Here is a 26821-nt window from a genome sequence, read left to right as displayed (position 1 = left end):
AGGAAGACGACGTCCGCACGCCATCTACCACACCCCCTCTCACTCGTACTGCGTTCCATAATTAAAAAAAAAAAAAAAAAAAAAAAAGGAACATAACAATAAAACACAAAGAAACACAAAGAAACACCCATAATTGCTGTTGCAGGATCGCATGGCCAACCCAATATGCCCCCGGCCCCAGTCTGCCTTGCGCCGAAGAGACTAGAAAAGATTCAAGTGTGATTATTCGTTTCGGTCATAGGTCTTGCCACCCCAAATATGAAAACAAGATAGCAATCATCGCTAGAAAGACATGTAATCAAAAAAATCCCGATCAACCCTGGGATGGGACACCAGTGGACTCAGAGGTGACCCGGCCACCGCGGCCACGGCCGTAGCCACGGCTGTAACCACCTCGACCACGACCAAAGCCGCGGCCACGGCCACGACCGCGGTAGTTGGGCCGGTAGCCATCAACACTACCCTGTCCGAAGGTTTCCATATTGCGTTTCTCCTCCTCGCCGCGCCACTCACGACCACCAACACGAGTGGTGTTCTCCTCACGATCGCGAGCCTCACTTGAGATATTGTCGAAAAAGGAAGAACCGCGGTTGTAGCCGTGGGCCGAAGAGCCGCCGCCGTTTGACATAGTTTCCATGGATTCTGCCTCCTCGGCTGCATGGACCTCGGCTTCAGCAACGGGAACTCCAGTGGCAATGGCCTCCTTCACCAAATCCTGCTTGTTGAACTTGGCGTTTGCAGTTTGGAAATCGTAATCCGATTGGGGGACTTCGATTTTCTTGCTCTGCTGCGGAGGACGCGCGCCGCCGCGACCACCGCGAGGGTGGTGGTGACCACCTCGGGGAGGACGGGTGTTGTCGTAAGGGCGCATGTGATTCATCTGCTGCGTAAGCGCATCCACGGCACCTTCGGCCTGTCCTGGTTGCTTTTGAGCACCAGGCTGAGGCAACTTGGCCATGGCGGCAGCAACGGCAGCGGTGGCAGCCGCGGTGGCATCAGTGATAGACTGGTTATTTCCCCGAGCGGCGATAGGAATGTTGGCGATCGGAGGAGCAGGCCTTGGGGCAGCGATTGGGATAGCTGGCATAACTCGGCCATTCTTCTGAGGGACAGGAGCAGCACTAACAGGAACCTGCAAAGCTTCGGCCACACTAGGCTTCGAGTCGTTTGGAGGAGTGGGGGCGTTCTGAGCGGCTGGGGTTGCGTTACCGCTCGTAGACTTGCTGGGAAGCTTGTCCCCGATCGGGAGTTCAGATGTAGGCTTAGATGCGGGTGCGGCACCGGGAGGTCCCGGGCGCTGAGAACCATGCTGCTGAGGTCCAAGCTGTGGAGGTCCAGGTTGCTGACCAGGGCCAATGGGCATCGGCGGCTGGAATTGACCAGGACCGGGGGGGAATCCATGCCCCGGAGGCGGGTACCATCCGGGAGGAGCACCATACGGGGGGAAACCGGGACCGGGAGGGAACGGAGGAGGTGGTCCAAATCGCTGTCCGTAGGGGGGGTAGAAACCTTGCTGGAATTGGTGCTGCGGGGGGTAACCGGGAGGGCTTGGGCCAGCTCCCTGGGGCAGCTGGGGAGGGCCCTGGGGAGGAAGAGTCTGTGGAGCAAGTCCCGGGTCAGGCCCTTGGGTAGGAACTGGTCGTTTCGCGCCCTATTTGTGCTAGTCAGCACGCTGTATACAAAACGATACAGAAAACAAGTCCAAGGGGAATTGATCATCAGAAGGAAGGCAACGGAAATCTCAACATGGTTTTGCGCATTCAGACAGATATGTGTTTACATCCGAGAATTTCTCGTCACTTGATCAATTCGCCGAGACAATGTGCGGTGGGTTGTGGGGGATGACGTTGTAGATCAAGGAAAGAGCTGTGATGACTTACCCCGAGAATGGCAGGGTCATCGGGTACCCGAGGTGCTTCTTGCGGTGCGGGCTCCTTTTGATCCTCCCCAGCAATGCTGATGTCCTTCACATCACTTCCTCGAAAGACGATGTACTCGTAAACACTGGTGGAGGGGGGAACTTCCTCGGCGGGGTTGCCGCGGCGCCCTTCTGAACCGAATGACATGACATTCTCAAGAGCTATCGTGGAGGCTTCGGGGTTGATTTCGTGAAGAGTACCGACATAACTAAAAGACAATTAATGGCGGAGAAGACAATTGACAGTCTGATAAACTCACCGAATGTCACTTTTCGAGATCAGGTTGAAACGCTGACTGCCAAATGTTAACTCCCGGCCACCTTGACTCCGAACCGGTTCAGACTGACCCTATGAGGTGATTCATTTCCATGGCAGCTGTGCGCGATATCGCGCGGACTAAGTAAACGAGGGATACGAAGAGAAAGAATACGAAAACGGATAGATTTGGAGAGACGAGATAGGTTGGGAAGAGAAGGGAAGGGAGAGGAAACGCAAATTCTGTGGTTTTGTGGAGGATACGGGCTACGGTGGACGACGTAAGCTCGGATAGCAATTTTGAAGTTGGCGGGGGAGAAGTTGATGGGGAAAAATGAGAGCTGCTGTTACGTTTGCCTGAATTTTTGAGAGACTGGAGACACGATGACGACCTCTTCGAACCGGGATCATTTCTTTCAGACATCGTGAGTCAAAGCAATTGTTTGATCTTTGAATCGGAATGTGTTGATTGACGTCCCTCACAGCGCGTCTTTGGATGAGCAGGAGCGGAAAGATGCCAAGTCTCAGAACACCAATGGAAACCCTATTCGACTGCAGGGCAAGATCCTAGCAGTTCATCCAGATCCCTGGCATACTGGCTCGATTTATGTTGCGCAAAGCAGTGGCACTGTGAGAAGGGTCATCCTTGCCGTAAGTGCACCTGTTATCTCAAAACCGTCGCAAATTCTTACATTTCTACAGACAGGCGAAACAGCTAAGGTATTTACAGGTCCCATGGCTCCTGTTACTTGTCTTTGTTTGAGCCCCGATGGCAAGCTCCTATTTGCCGGGTGCTGGGACCAAGCTATCTGGAGCTGGGATACGGCCACGGGCCAACCACGTCAGAAGTACGAAGGCCATGTCGACTTTGTTCAATCAGTCATAAGTGCAAGGTTACTTGGAAAGGACCTGCTCATCTCCGGTGGTGCTGATGCACAAGTCCTGGTGTTCAATATCACAAGTGGAGAGCGGTTAGAGACCTTCAAGGGCCACTCTCGCAGCATCCAGGACCTTGCCCTTGACCCAGAATCGGATAGCACCAAACCAATCGTATTTAGTGCAGGAAGTGACCGGGAGATTCGCCAATTCAGTATCTTTGGCGGTGGTGATACTACTGACCCTCTCCTTCCACATGAGACCAGTGTCTACAAGCTCTTTTTCGATAATGACGGTGATCTCTGGACTGCTTCGGCTGACAAGACTGCCAAATGCTTGATTCGAGAGGATGGCTGGAAGGCCAATCTGACCCTAGAGCATCCTGACTTTGTCCGTGATGTTGTTGTCTATGAAGCAGGAGGCTGGGTTGTGACTGCCTGTCGGGACGAGGAAGTTAGAGTGTGGAACCGATCGGTAAGGACCTCTTTCCTCCTTGGTTTTTTTATGCGTATGTGCTGATTAATATAGACCGGAGCACTGCATCATACTTTCTCTGGCCACTTCGAAGAGGTCACTGGGCTTGTGCTTGTAGGTTCAACCATTGTCAGCGTAGGAATTGATGCGACCATTCGCCAATGGTCCCTTCGACCCGATGAGCTTCAGCAGGCCGTGGAACTCGCAAAGAAGCCCGCAGCAGACAAAGAGGAAGAGGAAAAACCAGCCGAATCCATGCTAACGGCAGAGGAAGAGGCAGAGTTGGCAGAGCTAATGGGAGACGATTAGATGATGTGATACCCAATTATGTTTTGAACATATGTATACTTAGCAGAGACATGTATGGTGCCTTAAATACCACACCAAACAGTACACTAAACATGTACATATGTTGTAGACTATACAACCAGATCACGTGACTTGCTGATGCAGCCATGACGCACGGGGCCGATCTCCCGCGACCGCGACCCTTGCCTCGACTCCCCCGCCTAAATGGCGCGCCCGCACACGACTTTATCCATCAAGACACGCTCCGACCTGCTCTAACCCGCGCCAACCCGGCCCATTTCTCACCCTAGTTTAAAAGATACTATTTGTGCCACAAGCCGTTATATCCCATCAGGACTCGATCCCACGTTGGGTAGCTTCTAAACTTGGGTACCTAGGTACTGCCAGAACCCGTTAATAACCACTATTCAGCCCCGGGCTGATGGACGTCTAGTCTCCGATCAGCAGAAGTATTGGAAATCCAGTGACAATGGCTGCCTCGATCAACCACTCACACCCGCGCCATGACGTACCTGACACAAGCTCCAAAATGGTCAATCGTCTGCAGCAAAGCAAATCCCCCTATGTGAGAGATGTGTTCCTATGAGATAAATGGCAACACGCTCATGGAATAACAGGTCCGAGGACATATGAACAACCCGGTAGCATGGCAAGTCTGGGATGCAAAAGCTATGGAGCTTGCCAAGAAGCACAATCGTTTAATCTTTCTCAGTATCGGTTACTCCGCATGTCATTGTAGGTTACAACTATTTCACTGGGCGTACCGGCATTCTAATATTGCCTAGGGTGCCATGTCATGGAAAGAGAATCGTTTATGTCACCAGAGGTGGCCTCGATTCTGAACGAATCCTTCGTCCCGATCAAGGTTGATCGCGAAGAGCGACCAGACATCGACGACGTTTACATGAATTATGTCCAGGCCACGACGGGTTCTGGTGGCTGGCCCTTGAATGTGTTTTTGACTCCTAACCTTGAGCCCGTGTTTGGTGGCACTTACTGGCAAGGCCCAAATTCAAACACATTCACGGGCCCCGAGGCAATCGGGTTTGTGGAGATTTTAGAAAAATTGAGAGATGTGTGGCAGACACAACAGCAGCGTTGTCTCGACAGCGCCAAAGAAATCACCAAGCAGTTGAAAGAGTTTGCCGAGGAAGGGACACATGGTGACCGCGATAATGATAATGACGAGGAAATGGATATTGAGCTTCTAGAAGAAGCGTATCAGCATTTCGCCTCTCGATACGACTCGGTCAATGGCGGCTTTGGCCGCGCACCGAAATTTCCTACACCCTCTAACCTCAGCTTCCTAATCCGGCTCGGTGCCTATCCGACCCAGGTCACGGATGTTGTAGGGCATGATGAGTGTGAACAAGCAACCGCGATGGCTGTCACGACGCTAGTGAACATGGCTCGTGGCGGCATTAGGGACCATATCGGCCATGGATTCGCACGGTACAGCGTGACGATGGACTGGGGTCTCCCTCATTTCGAGAAGATGCTGTATGACCAGGCACAGCTGTTGGATGTCTACGTGGATGCTTTCCGGCTTACTCACGACCCCGAACTTTTAGGCGCTGTCTATGATTTGTCCGCCTACTTGACGAGCGCCCCGATACAGTCGCCCACCGGAGGGTTCTTTTCCTCGGAAGATGCCGACAGTTACCCCCATCCAAATGACACCGAAAAGCGAGAGGGTGCCTTTTATGTCTGGTCGCTGAAGGAACTCACCTCAGTCCTCGGCCCTCGGGATGCTCCAGTCTGCGCCAAACACTGGGGTGTTCTCCCTGACGGCAACGTGCCCCCCGAGTATGACCCTCACGATGAGTTCATGAACCAGAACGTGTTGTCCGTCCGTGCCACGCCGAGCAAACTCGCTAGAGACTTCGGTCTTAGCGAGGAAGAAGTAGTGAAGATCATCAAGTCGTCAAAGCTGAAGTTGCACGATTATCGCGAACGAACACGCGGGCGGCCAGACCTGGATGACAAGATTATTGTGGCCTGGAATGGATTGGCGATCGGTGCGCTTGCCAAGTGTAGTGTTCTGTTTGAGGAGATCGAGAGCTCCAAGGCCGTGCATTGTCGCGAAGCGGCAGCACGGGCAATCAGTTTCATCAAGGACAAGCTCTTCGATAAAGGCACGGGACAGCTATGGCGCATTTACCGCGATGGAAGTCGTGGAGACACCCCGGGTTTTGCCGACGACTACGCATACTTGGCTAGCGGATTGCTTGATATGTATGAGGCTACTTACGACGACAGCTATCTTCAATTTGCGGAGCGATTGCAAAGTGAGAATAGCCCCATTTCTATGAACGGGACCTTGTGGCTAACTTGTGATTCTAGGATACCTCAATGAATACTTCTTGGATGAGAGTGGCTCTACAGCTACCGGATACTTCAGTACACCTTCCGTCGTCACCCCTGGCATGCCTGCCCCGATCCTCCGTCTCAAAACTGGCACCGAGTCAGCAACACCTTCGATCAACGGAGTCATTGCGCGTAATCTACTGCGCCTGTCCGCTCTTCTCGCGGATGAGAGTTACCGGACCCTGGCTCGGCAGACGTGCAACACCTTCGCGGTGGAGATCATCCAGCACCCCTTCCTGTTTGTAGGCATGCTGGACGTGATTGTGGGCCTCCAGATTGGCACTCGCACAGTGACGGGTGTGTTCTCCACGCCCGATGTCTCTTCGGTCCCTAAGCCACGTGGCGACAATTTCCTCAGTCGGAACGATGAGCCCGTGTCAGCACTCGACCTGATCCAGCGACGTGTCCGGGCCGAGGCCGGCGTGGCCGTGTCCTCGTCTGTCGTGGTCACTTCGCTTGTCGACATTCGCCCCTCACATCTGAAAGACTTTGTGGGAAACCTGTCCTTCTGGCTCAAATCCCGAAATGCTCTCTTCCAAGATTTGAAGGCCGGCGAGCCAGCCAAGAACTACATGATGATTTGTGAGACTGGGAAATGCCAAACTAAAAATCTCTAGCGAGCGCTACGAGTTTGGTACTTACTTTTTTGAATTACATCAGGAGTGTTGTGTGGCGTTTTTGGACATTTGGTTGGGTAACTCTTGCACGTTTTACAATTTACGTTATTTCAGAGCGGATGTTCTGTACTTTCAGACTATGGACCCTGCTGCCGGAAAGGTGGAGGTACATGTTCAAGACTAGAATCTGCGGAATATTCTGTAGTGGTCTACTCCGTACTCCTACAAGGCCAAATGCGATTGTACAGATTTGAAAATACGATGTTTTGGAATTTCCCCTTCCTGTATGTATACGCGCCCAGTCCCACAAGGATCCGTGGACGAGGTGTGCCAACGGGCATATCGCTCTGATTGGCTGTCGCATGATCTTCCACTTGTCGCAGATCCAAGGAACGGAGTGCTCCATCGGCCTGGAACCTCGGAATATCAAAAGCTACACAGATGCCCTCCAACTTGGACATATAATCAAAAACAAGGAATTCCCATTTTGCTCCGGAGTGTCTCGGGCGATCCTTCTGATCCCGTCATAATTGAGTGGCTGAAACGAGGTTGATTGCTTTAATCTAAGTCAGATCCGCCCGTGCTCACTGCCGAATTGGCCTCCAAGCCAAGTTTCTTAGTGGGAGAAGCGGGTGTTCTGGTGGGGTTGTTTGTTTCTCGACACGTTCCTCTGATTGGTGGTGAAAGCTCCGATGTGGACACTTGAAACCGTTCCTGGCCAGGGGCTTCCAGTGTTGGCTGTCGCCTGCGATACTAAGATCTTGCCCTTATTTTTCACGGCTGTAGACTCCGTTTCTAGTTTACTTCGGAGATTTTCCATGGAGTGGAAACCCACGGTACTTTTAATTACCTTGTTTCTCAGGGCTTCTTCTGATTAGCAGTACTGACTACGGGCTCCATACGGTGGACTTGTTGTAGAGGTGGTCCAGGCCATACTTCCAGGGGACACATCACGCATCGTATATCCCTAATTCTTAATTTTAATTTTTAATATGCTCATACCCTTAATACTTCAAACGAGATTATGTTGTACGGAGAATATCTCTTGGAGGTCTAAATCGCCAGCCTCATATCTGTGTGAAATGGTATCTAGGCCGTGGAATGTACTATAGAATGTGCCACATCGAGGCATGTTTGAATCTCAAGAGGTTGGAAAGCCCAAGAAAAGGGAATAAGTATAGGAGAAAGCCATTGACGTTTTCTTGACGATATAATAATTTATAAAATAATCACTTACAAGTTCAATCTCCATCTCCAGGACTTCATTTAAATTTAATATTCGCACGGCCCCCCTCCTCATCTCCCATCTCCCCCTTCTACATTATTTACCACTTTAACCTCCTCGCTTCTTCTCTCTTCTCTCCATCCAATCCCTCAAGCCTGCATCTGATCTTTCTTTCACTCTTTGAAGAAAGAAGGTGCTCCTCGGCCTGCCATTCATTTATTTTCTACCTACACACTCCTTTGTCAACAGTCGATCTGCTTGACCCAATCCCGACCCTTATTTTTTTTTAACAAACTTCCTGGAGAAGTTTCTTTGTCTGAAATCCTACAATGCGTTCTGCTGTCATCGTTGCCGCCTTGGCGGTCGGCACTTGTGCCAGAGTTATTGAGAAGGAGGTTTACGTGACCCAGTGGACTACCACCACCGTCACCGAAACCATCACCCAGTGGCCCACCAGCACCAGCACCCTCAACACTGCTGTTTTGGTCAAGCAGTCCACCAAGACCGCCAACGCCGCCCACCCCACTGTCGATGTTTCCAGGAAGGAGGTCGAGTCTGCCCCTGCTGCGGCTTCGACTACTACTGCCGCCGGGGTTGAGGCTGTGGAACCCAGTAGCGCGACCAGCTCAACCTCGTCTTCGACCACCTCTTCGATCGTCCCATCTTCGACTACTGAGGCTGAAATCGTGGCCGTGACCTCCTCGGCTACCTCCGTCGCTACCTCTTCGGAAGCCCCGGCCACCGTCGCCCCGACCACCACCGCCGCTGCTACCACCTCCGTCGCGACCTCTTCGGCAACCTCGACCACCGCCGCTGCTGCCACCTCCAGCTCTACCGACTCCTACCAGGAGTCCATTCTGTACTACCACAACATCCACCGTAGCGCGCACTCTGTAGGCGATCTGACCTGGTCCGATGACCTCGCCGGAGCTGCCAACACCCTCGCCTCTCGTTGCGTGTACGGACACGACACGTAAGTATTCCTCTGTTTTGCTTGAGAAACAATAATCCTAACGTGACTAGTTCCATCGTGTCCGCCAGCGGAGACTACGGCCAGAACATCGCCTACGGTTACGACGCGGCAGAGGTCGGTGAGAAGATTATCAGCGGAATGATGTACACCGATGAGGCGCCATACTTCGCCAACCTCTACGGTGAGGCCAACCCTGATATGACCAACTTCGAGAAGTGGGGCCACTTCACTCAGATCGTCTGGAAAGCTACCACTCAAGTTGGTTGCGCCACCGTCAGCTGCTCTGACTTGGGCAATGTTGGCAGCGCCGCGCCTTACACTGTCTGCAACTATGGCTCCCCTGGTAACTACGCCGGCGAGTATGCCGACAACGTCTTGAAGCCCACTTCATAAACGTCTCGGAATATATGGAGGTGTTGATTTGAGAATGCCACATCTGATATTCTTATGTGGTGATCTAAATCCATCCTGTTCTTCGGAACAATATGTCTCCTATTCGATTTGTGTTGTGTATTTATCTTCTTGTCTTTACCTTCTTCGTCATTTGCATGTCCTGCCTCGATCGGTGACCCATACTGTATGTATGCAAGCGTGCTTCGTCCTTCTATTTTGGAGGACCCATGGCAATGCAGATATTATTGTTCCATTGTGAATATTTTTGGACTCCTTGTCTTCCGCCACTCCTGTGTCGCGGCTCATCCTGTGGATAACAAAATCTCTGGCGTCATCTTTTTATTTTTCGAGCGTGATGTACTGTGTACAACCCCAGCGTATCATGAAGTTATTCCAACATGCCCATCCACGAAATTGTAAGATTTCCCAATTTTCTCTTGTATGTTGTATGTTCTCTTGTATGTTGTATGTTCTCTTGTATGTCCTTTTGGATGCGCTGGGATGATCTTTTTAGCCCCATGACGTAGTGTCCACGTGACCCCCACTCCCCCGCATGACCGGTCCCTTCGCCCGAAACGTCATTGGTACATGAAGAAAAGAGCGCTTTCGGTATACTTCAAAAGTCCGAGGAACTGTGGCGGTATAAGTGAACTTCTTCTTGCCGATAATTCATTTTATCTTTATTGAAGCACTATTCACCTTAAACCTCTCACCCTCAACGGCACGCTTTGTACATCTTTAATCCCGAGCCGAGACACCTGCGCCGACGTGCAGGGTTCGTGATTGACATTAACCTTGGGAAGTAAGTTCTTAGCCTGGTCTATCCCGCATCCCACCTATCATTTCCCCTTGAATTCCCCCACGGGGTGAGGGGTATCCTCCCCAAGACAAACCTATCTCACCCGCCGTCCTCCATGGAAACGCCTCAAGATGCGATGTCTACATGGGACAAACTCTCAGAGTCTCCCATATAAAGGGACTCTGTAGCACCCATAACCTACTTGTCCACAGTGGTCCTTTTCTTGGCAATAATTTAACATCTGGCGGCATAGCAGAAAACTCATCCGTTTCTCCGGCGCTATCATTCCGCTCTCCCTCCGTATTACCCGGTCACACAAACCCGCATTTCGGTTTCAGACCATTTGCACTATCGTACATTGCTCTGTAAGTACATGGCTCAGTCGGTGTTTCTTTTCCTTTTCCCCTTAGGCCCGAGGTGGATCCACAGCCCGTCGAGATGATTCTATAATCCCGCACGCCTATATAAAATTACCAGACTCTCTCCCTCTCCCTCGCCACTTGAATCTCTCCCCCTCTACGTGATCTTCTCCTTGTCCTCTTGTCCCTTGCCCGCATCTGTTCTGCGCATGACATAGTTCCAATGCCATCTTACTGCCTCCAAGACTGCCACTACTTCTACCGCACAGCCTTACGCCTCCTGTCAATTCCCACTTTCCTCGCTAGTCGCTACGCCTGATTTTATCTTCCGAGAATCTGAACACATCTAACATTATGTCTTACTCCTCAATGGCAGTCCGATTCTTCACAGCCCCCAAACCGCTTGGTGATTCTTTGGACACCGATCCCAAACCACTTGGTGATCCTACGGACGCCGACCCCAAACCATCCAGTGATTCTATGGACACCGGCAAAAGCAAGAAGTCCGGGCCTGACTCCCAGGGCCAGACAGTCATGAGAGCAAATATCTCTTCTGAACAACCCTCCGCGGAGATTGCTGAGCCCAAGAGCCAGGGCTTGACTTTTGCAAACCAGGACTCGCTGCCCAAACTTCCTATTCCTGATCTGGAGAATACCTGTCGCAGGTACCTAGAGACTCTGCAGGGCTTGCAAACCCCGCGTGATCATGAAGATACCAAGGCTGCTGTTCGGGACTTTTTAAAGAATGAGGGCCCTATTCTGCAAGAGCGGCTGAAGGCTTATGCTAGTTCAAAGACGAGCTATATTGAGCAATTCTGTAAGTCTTCAGAATAAGTATTGGATGAGATGTTGGCTGATCATTTTCTAGGGTATGATTCTTATTTGAATTTCGATAATCGTAAGTTGGATTTCCTGTGAAGAATTTTTTGCAGTCATCTAACATTCGCAGCTGTTGTTTTAAACCTCAATCCATTCTTCCTTTTGGAGGACGACCCAACTCCCGCCAGAAATCACCAGGTGACTCGAGCTGCATCACTGGCCGTCTCATCATTGGCGTTTGTTCGGGCTGTGCGTCGAGAGGAGTTGCCTCCTGATACCGTGCGGGGAACGCCCCTTTGCATGTATCAGTACTCCCGGCTTTTTGGAACCGCACGTCTGCCTACCGAAAATGGCTGCGTAATTAGCCAGGACCCCACGGCTAAACACATAGTTGTTATGGCTCGGGGCCAGTTCTACTGGTTTGACGTCTTGGACAACAATAGCGATTTGATCATGAGTGAGAAAGACATCTCGCTTAACCTGGAGGTAATCGTTGAGGATGCGACTCAGACTCCTCTTCACGAGGCTGCCAAGGGTGCTGTGGGTGTACTCAGCACCGAGAACCGGAAAGTTTGGTCGGGCCTACGTGATATCATGACCAAAGATCGCAGATCTAACAACGCGGAGTGTTTGAACATTGTCGATACCGCGCTCTTCATTCTATGTCTAGACGCCACGGAGCCAGCCTCCATGGCCGATCTTTGTACTAACATGCTTTGTGGCACATGCGAAGTCGTCAAGGGTGTGCAGGTTGGAACCTGTACCAACCGTTGGTATGACAAGCTGCAAATCATCGTCTGCAAGAACGGCAGTGCTGGTATCAATTTCGAGCATACCGGTGTGGATGGCCACACGGTGCTACGCTTTGCCAGCGACGTGTACACCGACACCATCCTCCGCTTCGCAAAGACCATCAACGGGCAATCCCCAAGCCTATGGGCAACCAGCAGTCCCGACCCTGCGAAGCGCGACCCACACAGTTTCGGAAATGTCAGCACGACACCGCGCAAATTAGAATGGGACATGACACCCGAGCTTAACATTGCGCTCCGCTTCGCCGAATCACATCTATCCGACCTGCTCTGCCAGCACGAAATCCAAGTCCTGGACTTTGAATGCTTTGGCAAGAACTTCATCACCTCGATGGGCTTCTCTCCGGATGCATTCATCCAGATGGCCTTCCAAGCCGCCTACTACGGTCTCTACGGCCGAGCTGAGAACACCTACGAACCAGCCATGACAAAGATGTTCCTGCACGGACGCACAGAAGCCATCCGCACCGTAAGTCCCGAATGCATAGACTTTGTCACCGCATTCTGGGGCGAGAATGCCGCCGAACAAAAGGTCGATGCCCTCCGCATCGCATGCCAAAAACACAGCGCCGCCACCAAGGACTGTTCAAAGGGCCAGGGCCCGGACCGTCACCTCTACGCCCTCTACTGCCTCTGGCAGCGCTCCTTCGACGAGGGTCTCTTCCCGGACACCAGCTCAACTGGCGGGTACTCCAGCCCTGGCGAAACACAATCCCAAACCCAAAGCCAGTGTCCTGAATCACCGAAGCTCTCCTCCTCCTCCCCTTCAGACGACGGTTTCTCCTCACAGGGAAGCAGCACGCGCGGCTACCGCACAGTAACGACGCCAACACCCGCAATCTTCGCCGATGCCGGCTGGGACAAGATCAATACCACTATACTGTCGACCTCGAACTGCGGAAACCCTTGTCTGCGCCACTTCGGCTTCGGCCCTACGTCCGCCGACGGCTTCGGTATTGGCTATATTATCAAGGACGATTCGATCTCGATCTGCGCGAGCTCCAAGCACAGACAGACGTCGCGTCTCATGCACACGCTCGAGACGTATCTGTTTGAGATTCGGAAGTTGCTGCGCGCGACCAATCGCAAGGCGACGAGTCCGCGTACTAGTCGGGCGAGAGAGACCGAGGCGTTTGCAGAGAGCTTGCAGGCGGAGACGAATCGTCGCGGTCGACTTGTAAGAGGTGGGGGTGTTGAGACTCCTACTTCTGCCGCTGAGAGTAGCTATATGGAGGATGATGGTATGGGAGGATGTAAGTTTTTACCTCTTTTGCACCATTGGTTGCTGGTTCTTATATTGCGACTCTTTGCTAACTTATATCTATCTAGATGGTTTCTTCGATGCTGGTATGCTTCTCCATGCGCTCAAGGGTCTCAGTGCGGAGCGGGAACAACGCGGGGAGAAATCTGTTAGGCGGAGATTTGTGGGGAAGAAGCTTCATCTTAATGATTATTGATTGTGCAGGATTGGAGAAAGGAGTCGTATCTAGGTAGTTCAATCAGACGAAAACGACGTATGAATTTATATTTACCCCATATCCATCTCATGTGCGAAGACGCGAAGTATAAAAAAGCTTGAAAGGGCCAACTTCCTCGGCAAATGTGGGGAAAGCTCCGACACCGGATTATAGCCGACTTGGCTCAGTAGCCTTTCTTGACTTGATTGATTTCGAAGTTGACATTGTATATAATCTTCCTCCGACTATAGAAGCATTGCGCCAATCTGCATGCGTATTCCATGAACGTTATGCCTCTGCACGCCGTACATAAACGGGCGCCCCAGTTGCGGACATCCCTAATAAGGCGCTTTACAACCACCCCCCGCACGGCCAGTTATGCGGACACTTTACCGAACCTCAAGATTGGCGCCCATACCAAGGTATTATACCAGGGATTTACAGGTAATTATTCCCTTTTGTTATAGCTGAGCCGAGTCCCTCAATGAATGTCATGAAATGTTAATCTCCGCACAGGAAGACAGGCGACTGCCAATGCCAAGGAGTCTCTTGAATGGGGCACTAAGATCGTGGGAGGCGTCAAGCCTGGGGTCGAAGGCGAACATCTAGGTTTACCTGTCTTCCCATCTGTCAAAGCGGTACGAGGATTGAACTGATACGTTCTCCTGGGAAGGATGTAATTTGACTAACGAGCAAGCACACCAGGCCCAAGAACAGGCAAAACCCGACGCATCTGCAATCTATGTCCCAGGAAACCAAACCGCCAAAGCCATCGAAGAAGCCATCGAAGCGGAAATCCCACTCGTCGTGGCTGTAGCGGAGCATGTGCCGATCCACGACATCCTTCGGGTATGACCTACTCACAGTGAACCGTGCTAGTAATCGAAGAGTTCTTTTCATTAACTGTATTACATACAGATCCACTCCATGCTACAAACGCAATCCAAAACCCGTCTTGTCGGCGCAAACTGTCCAGGAATTATATCCGCCATCGGCAAATGCCGAATCGGCTTCCAGCCATTGCCTTGCTTCGCGCCGGGCAATGTCGGTATCGTGGCTAAGTCTGGGACATTGAGCTATGAGACTGTTGCGTCGACGACGCGGGCTGGACTTGGTCAGAGTCTTTGTATTAGTATGGGCGGTGACGTGCTGGCGGGCACGAACTTTGTCGATGCCCTTAATCTCTTTGAAGATGATCCTGATACTCGGGGTATTATTTTGGTTGGGGAGATTGGGGGGACGGCGGAGATGGATGCTGCGGAGTGGATTAAGGATTATCGACGGAGGACTGTGGATCCTAAGTAAGTTGTTGTGTCTTGTTTACGGGGTTTGAATGCAATGCTGATATTGGGTAGGCCTATTATGGCCCTTGTTGGTGGGTTGGAAGCACCTCCTGGGCGGGTTATGGGACATGCCGGTGCTTGGGCTGCGCCTGGGGAACCAGATGCAGAAACTAAGTATCGGGCACTTGAACGTGCTGGCGCGGTCATGGTTAACCATCCTGAGAAGTTCGGCGAAGGAATGAAGACTTTGTTTGCGAACCAGTCTAGCCGTGTGAGTTTGTTTCTTTGAGAATCCGATCTGAGCTATACTAACTACACATAGCCAATGTCTGGAACTGGCTCACAAAAACGTGGCTTTCATACTATGAGACGAGTTACGCCAATTTCGAGACGGAACACTGAACACAAGCGTACTCTGTACATCAAGCAGTTCCAGGCATTCGACATCCTCAAGCAGAAATCCGTCCCTGTCAATGAGTCGGCTTCTAACTCTGATAGTCCTGTTTCTGTTTCCATTGCAGTCGACCGAACAGCTTTATCGCCATGCATTATTGCCTCGGCGACTTCCGGATTTAGCCCGGCTCAGTCGCAAAGATTCCCATTCCCTTACACTCAGAGCAAGTTCGAAAGCTCCGTCATCGCTGATGTTGCCGAGCAGTTGGGTCTCCCAGCCTCTGCTCACAAGCAGCTTGAAGGCATTCTGCAAGCCCTTTGGGAAATTTACAAGGAAAAAGAGGCCTTCACGCTGGAGACGCAAATTGGCATCTCGCCCGATGATGTTTTGGAGGTCCAGGGTGCACGTTTTGGCTTCGACGATGCTGCATTCCGTAGCTCGGGCCGACAGGAAGATATCCATAAACTGCGGGATATATCCGAAGAGGTCGCGGCGGAGGTTGAAGCCGAAAAGGACGGAATTGTTTACGTCAAGTATGTAGTAGCACATCCATGACTCCCTAGTTTGTCTGTATCTTTGCTGACATACAGCAGATTGGAAGGCGAAGGCAATATTGGCACACTCGGTATGTATTCTAGTCTATTCCTTAGTCGGAAAAGGGTATTCGCTCACAATATCGCGCAGTCAATGGAGCCGGCCTTGCCATGAACACGGTCGACGCTCTCACTATCCACGGCGGCCACTGCGCGAATTTCCTCGATACCGGTGGCAAAGCTACTTCGGAGACAGTCAAGGCGTCATTCCGCGTAATTTGCTCTGACACGCGCGTCAAAGCCGTCTTTGTCAATATCTTTGGCGGACTGACTCGCTGCGACATGATTGCTGAGGGCATTATCTTGGCTTTCCGGGATTTGAATATGAAGGTTCCAGTGGTTGTACGACTGCGAGGTACGAATGAGGAACTGGGGCAGAAGATGGTAAGCATGATCCGAATATCCGCTGCCATTGTCTAGTTGCTAACTTGAATATCCGTAGATTGCGGAGAGTGGCCTTCCTTTGCATGCATTTGATGGATTCGAGGAGGCTGCAAAGAAGGTTATCGCGTTGGCTAAGGAGCAATAGTTGCTTTGCCTTTCAAAGTGTATATGGTCATACTAGATAAAATATATCAGCATAGATCTCTTTTTCAATCTAATGCAACGATTTATAAATATATATTCCCTCATTCCTCTTGAGAAACAACATCCACTAAACCTCTATGTCTAGATCTGAAATCATCCTGAAAACAACTCACTCATTAATATACAACCATCTAGCCAAAAGATAATGTAACTTCACCAGAATCAAATAAATTCCTGATAGCGTGGTGGCTCTGGCCACAGTGAAATAGAGACCTTCACATCTTTCACATCCTTCATTTCCTTCACATCCACTTCTTTCACTAATCTAGTGTAATCTCCACGCATTTGCGGGAAGAAATACCCAGGAGGGGTGATACATAGGGCTATCACAGAGACTGAACACATTCTAGGATCCATCAGCTTTCAAATGCTTCCAATTTGTGTTGTCAAAGTTCGACTTACATCGATTCAAGGATAGTAAAATCAAGTTCGTTCTGCATTATGTGATTTTTCCACCCACCAGCCATTTCCGCGATGCTAGACACTCCAATATCAGTACTCAGCAGATATCAAGATAGTATCACCAGTGACTTACCGATACACACAACGGACATAAGTTGTTATGAATGCCACACAGATACCCCAAAAGAATACCCAGAAATTGCGACTGTTCCAGACTTTTCGGGCCTCAACCGTCAATCCATCTTTTGGGGCGTTCTTTATACGGAGAAGAAAGTGGCCCGACATCACCCCAAATATCGTCAAGGTGACCACTTGCCAAACAATCCCGGCCAGCATGACATTGCTGCCCATATCACTAGCTTTGGTTGTTTTAGCTGCTGCCGCAAGCCCACCACCAGCGCCTTGGAGAATCAACGAAACGGTATCGCAGGTGACAAAGAGGTAGGGATACCACTTCGCCCTCAGTGCGGAGTTTTGTTGCCCCAGAATGTTCACTGCATGCTTCAGCGTGAGGTATATAGCTGCCGACCAGAAAGCGGGTGCCAGTGTCAAAGTGCAAATCTGCGTCTTAAAGCCGGCGGATGAATATGGGTTCCGGTTCAACAATATACGACCAAAATAGCCTGTTTCTTTTATCAGTATTCTCCCGGGCAGTCTCCAGTGATTCTCATAGAGTTTCAATTTGACTTACCAATCACTTCAGTCGAAGAACCGAGAATCACGGCAATACTAAAAGACCAAAGCCGCCATCTGATCATCTGGCCGAGTTGTATCAGAGAACAAGCACCGAATATCAAACAGAACTCAACGCTGAATACAAGATCAGGTGCGTAGCCGTAGATGGTGCCCTCGACTGGACATTGAGGAGTCACCTCCGTACATTTGGCTGCAGCGCGGATTTCAACCATGATTCTAGCATAGAGGACAATTGATATGATCGGAGATACTCCGTATAGATGTCACGAAGAAAAACTACCTTCTTTACTCTCTCGATGTTACTGTGTGTCAAAGAAAGATATATATAGACATAGATTTACATGCATCATTCTTGGATATATTTTTCTTTGAGAGACCGCTGTTGCCGAAATTTTTCGGCCACAGATCGGCTTTGCATGGAAGCCATGGTCGGTGACCTTCATTGAATTTACGAGTCAAATTCCAAAACACTCGAAGTCAGTAGGTTGTTATATTCTCTCATTACTCTATTAAACTTCCTATTCACAACCCGCCAGATGCCAGTTGAGGTATACCTGAACACTACACTGCAGAGACCTTCAACCGAGCTTATCGTGATTTTCTTTCTTCTTTTATAGCCTAGTCCATTGGGTGTGCTCAGATCCTCGTTTTAGCATTACAGCCGTACGTCCCAAACTTCTTTGTTATGTTATACCGGGGAGTACTCGGCCACGACCCGATGGTATCGTTGATATGATCTTGGAAAACCCCAGCTTCTTTTCACCAGACCCGTTTCTTGAGTAACGGCCTCACTTTAGTGACTTTGCTCGGGTGCAGTTTTGGGAAAGAACGAAGATGGTTGGTACATGGGAGTAGAAAGGATCTATTGGCAGATAGAATATCGAAGTATCTAGAATGATGCTAGTCACTTCTTCAATGTTTATTGTGCACTTTATTACTCCTACTACCCTATAACTTCTTCTGATGCAGGTTGCAATAGTTTGATGCTCCTAGATGATCTATAAGTCGGTTTCTTTTGCTAGCTTCGGATGTTTCCAACGTCAGGGGCTGAATGTTAGCATTATGTACTTGATAAATCCACCAAAGACATTACGAATCCAATATAACTGATCTACTATCCCTGAAATATAAATAGAAAAAAGACTCTATTGATGCCTGACTATCCTGAGGCAGCCGAACCCGAAAGGTCTAGCCCTTCTTTGTTCTCCACGATCGACCAGGGATGCCACCGGCACTGACGCCATTCGTTCTATTTCGAGCCTGCACAAATCTTCCTTAAATTGGACTGTGTATTAAATACTCTCGTTGACCATTACCACTACACTCTTTGTATATTTATCGCCCGTTACACCCGAACCTCACGTGCCAATGTCTGATCCAAGCGCCAGCGCCAGCGCCGAACTCGAATCCACACTCCGCAACCTGTCCATAGGCGAAAAGGGCCCGGTGCGAGACATCTCCCGACCAAACGTGAAAAAACTTCCAGCAGCAGCCGTGACCTCAAAGCCCAAGTCCAACCCTAAAATACACCGCAAACCCGTCGCAGACTCCTGGGAAGACGAAGCAGACCTCTCTGCCTCGGAAAGCGAGGAAGCCGAATCCCGCGACGAATACGCTTCCCAGCTGCTCTCTCCAAGCATCAGCGCTGAGGGACCGCTGGGTCCCCCGCCGACACCTATCTCCCCGCAGACCTCCAACCCGTGGACGGCGAGAGCTGCTTCTCCTGCTTCGGCGAAGGGCCCCCCGACCCGTCGACCGGAGAAGCAGACTGCCGTTGCGGAGCGGTTGATTGCCGGTGCGTTGGGGATCCGCGCCCCGAAGCGGACAGAGCAGCAGCGCGCTTATGACCGCTCGATTAAGGAGCAGGAAATCCGGAGGCGGAATCGAGAGCGTGAAGAGAAGGCTAAGGCTAAGGAGGAGGAGGAGAAGATGAAGGCTTCTATTTGGAGCAGTTAGATCGCTTTAGGGTGCATTTCTGGGGTTATATTAGGCGATTTGCTCTCTATGCATGTGTATATTTGTTGAATTGGATTGTTTATGTCTTCTCTCTGTGTGACAGATTACCATGGGCGATGAATGGGCGTCTCTTTATTGCTTTGTGTGTGGTTATCTTGCACTTTCTATCCCACGAAGAACACATGTGGTCGATCAACTGATCATGGGGGGACAACTCCGCGGTTCTTGGGCCCTAGATTCGATTGCCTGGTAACCGCGTTATAAGGCGATCACTGGTGATAGCAGGGCCTAGTAAGTGTATGCGCAGTCTAAATTGAGACCCCATAAACCACCTAAACTAACGGATGAAACAGGCCCCCCCCAGAAGAAAGTCTTCATAATTTGGCACAAGTCCTGGTTTCTCGCTTCCAGGTTCAAATACAAAGCCTCGGACCAAAATGAGACTACCTATGTCTACGCGATGCGGTCGGTCGACCTCGAGGAAAACATAACATAGCGAAAGCACCCTCAAAGTCTGCAGAGAAGACTGAAGGGCTTTTGATAATCATCATTCATAAGAAAAAAAGCAGTATGAACGCCGCCGCTTCGCCCATGGGCCGTCAATGAGGATCCTCTGTCCACCGCTAGCCAGCAGCCCTAGCGTATCCCCCAACGTATGTCGCTCCAGTAGCCTCGGTTCCGTCGGGAAGTGCGAATCTAGCATACAAGGCTTGTTGTCTAGCAACCTCCTCCGATTTGCTCTTGGTGCACCTCCAAGGTATCACCATCTGCCATATCGAGCTATTTGAAGTTAGTTTCAAGATTTCGAGATACTAATAAATGACGAAAGAAGGGAATGGCCGTACAGTGTCGGGAGAATCTTCGGGGCGAACCCTGGTGCCGTCGAAAAGGAACCGAACAGTGGACATTTGCTTGCCCTGGCGCTCGCAGAAGGCGTCCATGAGCTTTTTCAGCTGCGTTGTGCGCTTAATCTTAAAGAACACCTCGTTGTTGTTATCGGTCACCTTGATGTTCAGGTGCTCGGTGGGAGGAGCAGCGCCTTCTTTGTCGGACATGATGAATAACTGTCGGAGTCTGGATTTCGTTCAACGGCTACTTCTTATGAAGCCAGAATGTCAATGAGGAAGAATGCTTACAATGATAGGAGCGAGAGCGAGTTTAGAAACCTCTTTGAGCGGGGCTTTGAATTATGTCTGAAGAGTTCAAAAAGGAGGGTTAGATGCGATTTCAACGCAATTTTAGGGCACAACTGAAGTACGGGGTACTCACCTAGACGACGAAAGCCCAGAAGCGCGATAGTGAAGGTTGTGGAAAGGGTGGTTAGAAAAGAGAGGAAGAAGAGAGATCAGCGGCGACGGCAGAATAGCACACTCGCCCCACGGTCTGAAGGCGGAGAATCTATTTTGCGTTTGGCTCTTCTATCACTTTCGTCACTTCCAAGGAACAGTGTGTCTACAACGCTTTGTACGGAGTACAGTCTTTGATACTTGCATTATGGTATGAAAAGTATCACTGTGGACATATTGGCTAGATGCTGAGATTCTTTTAGGGTAATTTAAAGCAAGATCTGTCGCACGATCAACCCTGCCATCCGCGTGCTGTATGTGCCCATATCTGAAAGCGTCCATTTAGAGTGCCTGGATGGTGTTGCTAGCTCTTACTGACTCTCTAACAGTGCGCCATTCAAGGTATTTTTCCAATTCATAGCATTTTGACACAAAGGTCTAACCAAGCTAGATTGCTTGCAGAAAAACTCCTTCAATGAGGACAGATGCCAGGCACAAATTGATGCTTTATATGAGTGCTGCAATGCCTTCTACCAACAGCAAGGTGACCAAGCGTCTACCGTCAGCTGCCCGAAAGCAAACTTGCTGAAGTTGAAGATGAAGCAACGAGCTCAAGCAGCAGGGAAGTAAAGTAGTAAGGCTATTACGTTTGCTTCTTTAAATTTCAATTTCAAGTGACCCATGTTGAAGATGGAGGATGTCACAATTCCTTTGCGGTCTGAGTTTCCATATGGAGGAAACCAGGCTAATTGAAGAACTGCATTTATTATAAGACAATCGTGAGCACGCAAAGAGGCCTCATGGACCTGTACGAAAATTGAGTTTTCATACCGAGACTCTAATGAAAGCCTATAGACATTAGAGAAGAAAAGAAAAGAAGAAGAGAAGTGCGCGGGCGAAAATTCGTTGAAATAGCTTCGGGGGTTGCCGCTAGTCCTGTTCGGGTTAGTCAGTCACGAAAACCAAAAGAGACAAACACAACTTATTCCACAGAGCTCCTCTCTCCTCCCTTCTAACCAAGTCTCCCATCATGGCGCCTTTAACTCGATCGGCCGCCGGGTCATTCACACCGGTGAGTTCGTTGTCCTTGATCTTGGCTATTTGTTTATGTGCTAATCCTTTGTGTAGGTTGCCCAGCGCCAAACTGAGGTCATCACTATTGACGATGATTCGCAACAATCTTTCGATGACGATGAAGAATTGGAGGATGAGGAACAAGAATCAGAAGATCAATCGGAAGATCAGTCGGAAGACCAATCGGAAGACCAAGATGAGGACATGGACGGAGATACAGAGGGCGACACCGTATCGGACACCGGGTCCGATGTTTCTGATGAGCCGTCTGTCTTTGGCGTGTCGGGCAAATCTCAAGGTTAGCTCAAGATCTATGTCTAGATCGCATTTACTAAACTCTGTCCCAGACACCCCGCTGTTCACCGCGGCGGGCGCCCAGGAGGCGCTGCACCCCCTTCGCCGGACAGCGGACCGCGTCACTCGCCAGATCGAAGCATTCGCCGATAAGCTGGATCAGTTCAAGCGCGCCAATTCAACCGACGATTTCAACAGTGCCCAGGCAGCTTACAAGCTTGTACAGAGCTATCGCGACATTGCGAACAATGCGATCAAGGAAATCCAGACACAACAAATCGTGGACCGGACAAAGACAGGCTTCCGATCAAGCGGGTCGCAAGAGCACAAAAGCTACGAGGAGATACGGCGGTTGCAACTTGAGGCCGACACTTGGCGCCTCCTGCTCAACCTGATCAGCATTGACGACCCCTCTAGCCGGGCTAGTTACAAGGCAGGACGACAGACAGCTTTCCAGAACCTTCACCGCTACTCAACCGATCGCGAGATGTGGGAAGAGTTCCTTAATGCTGACCAATATGGCCTTGAGTGCGTGGTTGCAATGCGATGGTTGGAAGAGACATCTAAGACCGAAAGCCAGCAGTTTGACACCCTGATCACAGAAATGGAAGAACAATCGCGAAGGGGCCAAGGGTTGTGGACAACCGGTTGGCTTTATACCAAAGAATCGATCAAGGGTCACAAACGTCTGCGCGCCTGGCCACAGCCCCTCGAACCCAATGACCCGGGCATCTCGCGCTCGCTTCTGAGCAAAGGCGATCAAAAACCGCTAGTCACTCAGCTCGATCCCGATGCTCTCACTCGTCAGAAGCACGGTTTAGAGAAGGAGGACGAATTCTTCGAGCGCGCCACCTGGATAACATGCTGGAAGATGCTCAGACAGGGCGAAAACTGGACTAAGATTCGCGAATGGGCAGAGAGTCGTCTGGAAGGATGGAGGGCCGTCAGCATGTGCGGCTCTAGTGTGGATCCCAAGTCGGCAAGTACTCGATACCCATCTGACGATGGCCACACGCGTTTGATGAACAGTCGAGCCCAAGATGCATGGCGCACCGCTTGCTCTGCGCTAACACGCGACCCCAATACCGATGAATTTCAACGAGCAGTTTACGCCCTGCTTTGTGGCGAAACCGATGCTGCAGCCAGCGTCTGCCGGAGCTGGGACGACTTCCTTTACGTGTACTTCAACCGTGTCGTGCTCTCACGCTACCAGGGATTCTGCAAACAATTCCAGCGGAAACTCAGCCACTCCCCCAATACCCCTGTGGCATTCAAGCCGGAACCAGCTGGGCACGCAGAACTTCAAAAGTTCCTTGTATATCTCAAGGGCAACGACCGGGTTAGCGGCGAAGCGCGTAATCCGTTCCGCAACATCCAGGCCACGATTCTTAGCAAAGGCTACGATACATTCTTCACTGCTCTTGCTCAGGCTGTATCTCAAGTCAGCGCCGATAAATACGGGAATACCTCTGTGATTCCAGAGATTGTGCGCAAGCCAGTAGATGAATCTTTCCTCATAGCTGCCGATGACGAAGAAGCTCTCAGGATTGCAGCTCATGTCTACGTTGTGGCTAGTGAAAGGGGATACGCCCGCGTGGATTCCCATTTCGTTGAAACGGCGTCAGTGATCGTGGCTGGGCATATCGCCAACCTGGAAGACAGGGGTCTATTCCACCTTGTCCCACTTTACGTCTCTCTCCTCCCCGCACAGATGGGACACGAAATTCTAGCTAAGATTCTTATTGAAATCGTTGACCCACAAGAGAAGATACAACAAGTTCGACTCGCACGGAAACATCATATTAACATGGAAACTGTTCTTGATGTTCAATGGGCGTGGGTGAAAGAACATGTCCCTGCGATTGAACATTCTAGAGGAGTCACTGGCTATTCGAGGGTGCTGCGACGACCTGACGGTTCCCGGACATTAGTGTCACCCAAGACCGACTTGATTGGGAACTCTGTCGCTCCGGAAGATGACAGGATGATTCGCAGTCTGGAGTGGCTTCGCTACATAGATGGACAGTGGGATAAGATTTGCGATCTTGGATCCTGGCTGTATCGCAAGTTCTTCCGTATGTTGTTGTTCCTCCTAGTGTTTGAATCCAACCGAACTGACTTTACTAGTTGCTGATAAGCTTGCCGCTGCTCGCGAGTTGAGTTTCCGTATTCGGTTGGCTGATATCTCGATTGACAAATTCGGATCCGACATCATTTCCATGCCTCCACAAGAAGGGCTACAGACCGAGGCAACTACACCAACTAGCCCCACTAAATCAAAGAGAAACAGTCTCCACCGGCGAAGTCTTTCCGCAAGTCTTTCCGGCTCCAACAACGTTGCACTAGTTTCGGCATACTACAGGGCTCATAGAGTTCTAGATCTGGAGAGTCTGGCTCTTGGGTTTGATGCCGTGGAGCAATTCGCACTGGTGCACGAGCAGATGTCCAAGTGAGTTTTCCCTTCCCTATTCATCTCATTGCCAAAGCTAATCAATTTAGGACCAAACGTCGACGTGACTCGGGTACCTTGCAGAACATGGGTCAAGACATGAACGAATGCGTCAGTATTCTAGAGGAATGGGTTGGAGCAGTGGTCGCCGAAGACTGGCTACCCATATCTACCGATGGTATGTACTTGATGTTACGGCATTGGAATCTCAAGACTAATTGGTTCTATAGCCGAGGAAGAAAAAGACTTCGAACACATTCGGACGACCTACATTCCAGAGCTGATTCTCGATTGGCATAACGCGTTGTACTACGCCAGTCACGCCCTCGAGCGGCACGACCTATTGACATCCTGCATGATTGTGTCTATCTGGGTTGCAAACTACGAGCACATCACTCGTGCCTTTACAAAGTCCCGACGCATGGCCGAGCTTGTGGACGCGCTCGCTTTATCGAGCAAGGCCTTGGTTATCCGGGACTCCAGCCAGCGCAAGTCCCCAATGGACCACAACACCTTCGAAAAGGGCCAGGAATTGAAGATCTGGGATGTGACGATCTCCGAAGAAGAAAAGAAGAGACTTGGGATCGTGTCGTCCGTAAACCGGGAGCAGTAGATCTAGCGGCGATTTGTTCTGTGTACATTAGCATGGGATTTGAGTGGTTTTAGTCTTTTAACGGCGAGGCTTGATACGAAGGAAACTGGATCGAACATGGAAGGGGGACAGGTTACTTCATTTTTCTACAACTACATGTCGATAGGACATCTACGAATGCATCAACATCGTTTGTCAACAATATATCAGAGGAAATTAGGTTTGAGAAACATCTCGTACAACATTCAGAGATTCAAAGTCAAGTCAAAGTTCAAGATAAAGTGAGGTCAATGCTTCGAAACCTAACATAGATATGAGAATTGACATACTCACAGATAGTTATAAACATCAACCTATAAACATCAAGAATTTATATACCGAGATCGGTACTCCGTACTAGCTGCAGCAACCGTCCCACAGCCATGATATTACAAACCAGAGACAAATCCTAGTATCGAATGACAGCGTCCGCTTTACTCACCCATTCATTAACACGGGGCCATCACCGCACCGGAGCTATGATGGACTCTGTACCATTCTGCAAGACACGCAATGCCAACACGCCGCGGAGGTACTCAAAGCCCAGCCTGGTGATATTAGCCTCGGCGGTCCGAATATCATGCAACAAGCCAGCGAGGAGGAATGTCTTATCGTCGAAGTACCCAGGATTCAAACGGGAACCGGTGGCGTTTGATTGCGAGCCTGAATTGGGATGCTCGTGAGTGGTATGTCTGTTCGGGTGGTGCGTGCGTGCATGGGTATGGGCGTTGATGCGTTGTGCTAGTGGGGTTTCTGCGATTGGGGTTGCGGAGACTGGAAATATTAAATGGGGTCGGGTGGGGGGAGGTTGGTGCTGGGTACATGTTGTAAGGGCAAGACGGCGGTGAGGCCGTATTTGTTGGTTGGGATGTTTCCCAACTTTTGAGGCTTCTGGGTTTGATTGGGTTTTGTGGTTTGAGAGGTGGCGAATGTTGGCATTGGAATTGGGATTGGAATTGTTGGTTTGGCTTGTTTTAGGGGTTTCTGATTCGGTGTTATCTTTTGCTGAACTATGTGTTCTATGTGTTACTCGGAGACGGGAAATTATTGAAGTATATATTGTATAATGTACTCCGTAGCTATATGCCGGATTCGGATTTACAGAGCTACACCTACTTTATGTCCATGTGACAGTTCTAAGCTTTGTACCTCGAGCTAATCTAGTACATCGTACTCCATACTTCATAGTTCATACTCCATACAGAGACTCCATACAGAGACTCCATACAGAGTAGTCAATTGATATGCCGTACGATGCAAGGATCAATGGTCTGAGTGTGGCGTATGTGGTGTGAGCTGTAATAGCGGGTTATGTCCGTACTTGGCCAAACCAGTTAGGGAGATCTGGTCCGTCAAGTTCCGGGAATCAGAGTTTGATTTTATATTGTACAGCAATCAAAACAAAAGAAAACAAGTCTTGGACCTGCTACAGTCGGACTCCGTGCCGGTACGGAGTCCACGTCGATCATATAAATAGGAGACGTCACCACTTTGGCAAGGGCATATTAAAAGACAACTAGC

General features: G+C 50.2%; 13 protein-coding genes across 13 annotated transcripts; 10 read left to right on the top strand and 3 right to left on the bottom strand.

Moving 5' to 3' along the window:
* Positions 1-313: 313 nt before the first annotated feature.
* Positions 314-2289, bottom strand: LCP9604111_1934 (uncharacterized protein; the record flags this gene model as incomplete). Its single annotated transcript, XM_039069355.1, has 4 exons — positions 314-1651; positions 1881-2127; positions 2179-2214; positions 2267-2289. 4 exons carry the CDS (start codon positions 2287-2289, stop codon positions 314-316), a joined length of 1644 nt encoding a protein of 547 aa, XP_038932061.1.
* A 269-nt stretch (positions 2290-2558) lies between these two features.
* LCP9604111_1933 (WD40 repeat domain-containing protein) lies at positions 2559-4340 on the top strand (the record flags this gene model as incomplete). The annotated part of the gene is made up of 7 exons (XM_039069354.1): positions 2559-2599; positions 2660-2825; positions 2877-3524; positions 3579-3805; positions 3978-4122; positions 4168-4210; positions 4267-4340. 7 exons carry the CDS (start codon positions 2559-2561, stop codon positions 4338-4340), a joined length of 1344 nt encoding a protein of 447 aa, XP_038932060.1.
* Positions 4341-4362: 22 nt separating this feature from the next.
* Positions 4363-6817, top strand: LCP9604111_1932 (thioredoxin domain-containing protein; the record flags this gene model as incomplete). Its single annotated transcript, XM_039069353.1, has 4 exons — positions 4363-4398; positions 4451-4568; positions 4619-6121; positions 6177-6817. The coding sequence occupies 4 exons, from the start codon at positions 4363-4365 to the stop codon at positions 6815-6817; spliced, it is 2298 nt and encodes a 765-aa protein (XP_038932059.1).
* A 1554-nt stretch (positions 6818-8371) lies between these two features.
* Positions 8372-9408, top strand: LCP9604111_1931 (CAP domain-containing protein; the record flags this gene model as incomplete). The annotated part of the gene is made up of 2 exons (XM_039069352.1): positions 8372-9015; positions 9066-9408. The coding sequence occupies 2 exons, from the start codon at positions 8372-8374 to the stop codon at positions 9406-9408; spliced, it is 987 nt and encodes a 328-aa protein (XP_038932058.1).
* A 553-nt stretch (positions 9409-9961) lies between these two features.
* LCP9604111_1930 (uncharacterized protein) lies at positions 9962-10731 on the top strand (the record flags this gene model as incomplete). Its single annotated transcript, XM_039069351.1, has 4 exons — positions 9962-9992; positions 10183-10210; positions 10461-10572; positions 10618-10731. The coding sequence occupies 4 exons, from the start codon at positions 9962-9964 to the stop codon at positions 10729-10731; spliced, it is 285 nt and encodes a 94-aa protein (XP_038932057.1).
* Positions 10732-10920: 189 nt separating this feature from the next.
* LCP9604111_1929 (choline/carnitine O-acyltransferase) lies at positions 10921-13654 on the top strand (the record flags this gene model as incomplete). Its single annotated transcript, XM_039069349.1, has 4 exons — positions 10921-11383; positions 11435-11464; positions 11516-13450; positions 13527-13654. 4 exons carry the CDS (start codon positions 10921-10923, stop codon positions 13652-13654), a joined length of 2556 nt encoding a protein of 851 aa, XP_038932056.1.
* Positions 13655-13935: 281 nt separating this feature from the next.
* Positions 13936-16453, top strand: LCP9604111_1928 (putative succinyl-CoA synthetase subunit alpha; the record flags this gene model as incomplete). The annotated part of the gene is made up of 9 exons (XM_039069348.1): positions 13936-14098; positions 14171-14292; positions 14360-14503; positions 14573-14955; positions 15010-15208; positions 15260-15864; positions 15925-15956; positions 16016-16308; positions 16367-16453. The coding sequence occupies 9 exons, from the start codon at positions 13936-13938 to the stop codon at positions 16451-16453; spliced, it is 2028 nt and encodes a 675-aa protein (XP_038932055.1).
* A 221-nt stretch (positions 16454-16674) lies between these two features.
* LCP9604111_1927 (RTA1 domain-containing protein) lies at positions 16675-17822 on the bottom strand (the record flags this gene model as incomplete). The annotated part of the gene is made up of 4 exons (XM_039069347.1): positions 16675-16858; positions 16915-16989; positions 17048-17537; positions 17606-17822. 4 exons carry the CDS (start codon positions 17820-17822, stop codon positions 16675-16677), a joined length of 966 nt encoding a protein of 321 aa, XP_038932054.1.
* A 1156-nt stretch (positions 17823-18978) lies between these two features.
* Positions 18979-19566, top strand: LCP9604111_1926 (uncharacterized protein; the record flags this gene model as incomplete). The annotated part of the gene is made up of 1 exon (XM_039069346.1): positions 18979-19566. The coding sequence occupies one exon, from the start codon at positions 18979-18981 to the stop codon at positions 19564-19566; it is 588 nt and encodes a 195-aa protein (XP_038932053.1).
* A 109-nt stretch (positions 19567-19675) lies between these two features.
* On the top strand, positions 19676-20062 carry LCP9604111_1925 (uncharacterized protein; the record flags this gene model as incomplete). Its single annotated transcript, XM_039069345.1, has 3 exons — positions 19676-19708; positions 19803-19863; positions 19920-20062. The coding sequence occupies 3 exons, from the start codon at positions 19676-19678 to the stop codon at positions 20060-20062; spliced, it is 237 nt and encodes a 78-aa protein (XP_038932052.1).
* Positions 20063-20283: 221 nt separating this feature from the next.
* On the bottom strand, positions 20284-20621 carry LCP9604111_1924 (SUMO family protein SMT3; the record flags this gene model as incomplete). The annotated part of the gene is made up of 2 exons (XM_039069344.1): positions 20284-20346; positions 20412-20621. The coding sequence occupies 2 exons, from the start codon at positions 20619-20621 to the stop codon at positions 20284-20286; spliced, it is 273 nt and encodes a 90-aa protein (XP_038932051.1).
* A 439-nt stretch (positions 20622-21060) lies between these two features.
* LCP9604111_1923 (uncharacterized protein) lies at positions 21061-21482 on the top strand (the record flags this gene model as incomplete). The annotated part of the gene is made up of 4 exons (XM_039069343.1): positions 21061-21063; positions 21116-21166; positions 21242-21254; positions 21304-21482. The coding sequence occupies 4 exons, from the start codon at positions 21061-21063 to the stop codon at positions 21480-21482; spliced, it is 246 nt and encodes an 81-aa protein (XP_038932050.1).
* Positions 21483-21882: 400 nt separating this feature from the next.
* LCP9604111_1922 (nucleoporin Nup84/Nup107 family protein) lies at positions 21883-25282 on the top strand (the record flags this gene model as incomplete). Its single annotated transcript, XM_039069342.1, has 6 exons — positions 21883-21924; positions 21981-22224; positions 22274-24295; positions 24348-24669; positions 24720-24847; positions 24900-25282. The coding sequence occupies 6 exons, from the start codon at positions 21883-21885 to the stop codon at positions 25280-25282; spliced, it is 3141 nt and encodes a 1046-aa protein (XP_038932049.1).
* Between the last annotated feature and the right edge of the window lie 1539 nt (positions 25283-26821).

The sequence above is a fragment of the Penicillium roqueforti genome, assembly GCF_015533775.1.
Source record: "Penicillium roqueforti strain LCP96 04111 chromosome Unknown scaffold_02, whole genome shotgun sequence".
In the NCBI taxonomy this organism is placed as follows: Eukaryota; Fungi; Ascomycota; class Eurotiomycetes; order Eurotiales; family Aspergillaceae; genus Penicillium; species Penicillium roqueforti.
This window is presented reverse-complemented; position numbering and strand designations above follow the sequence as displayed.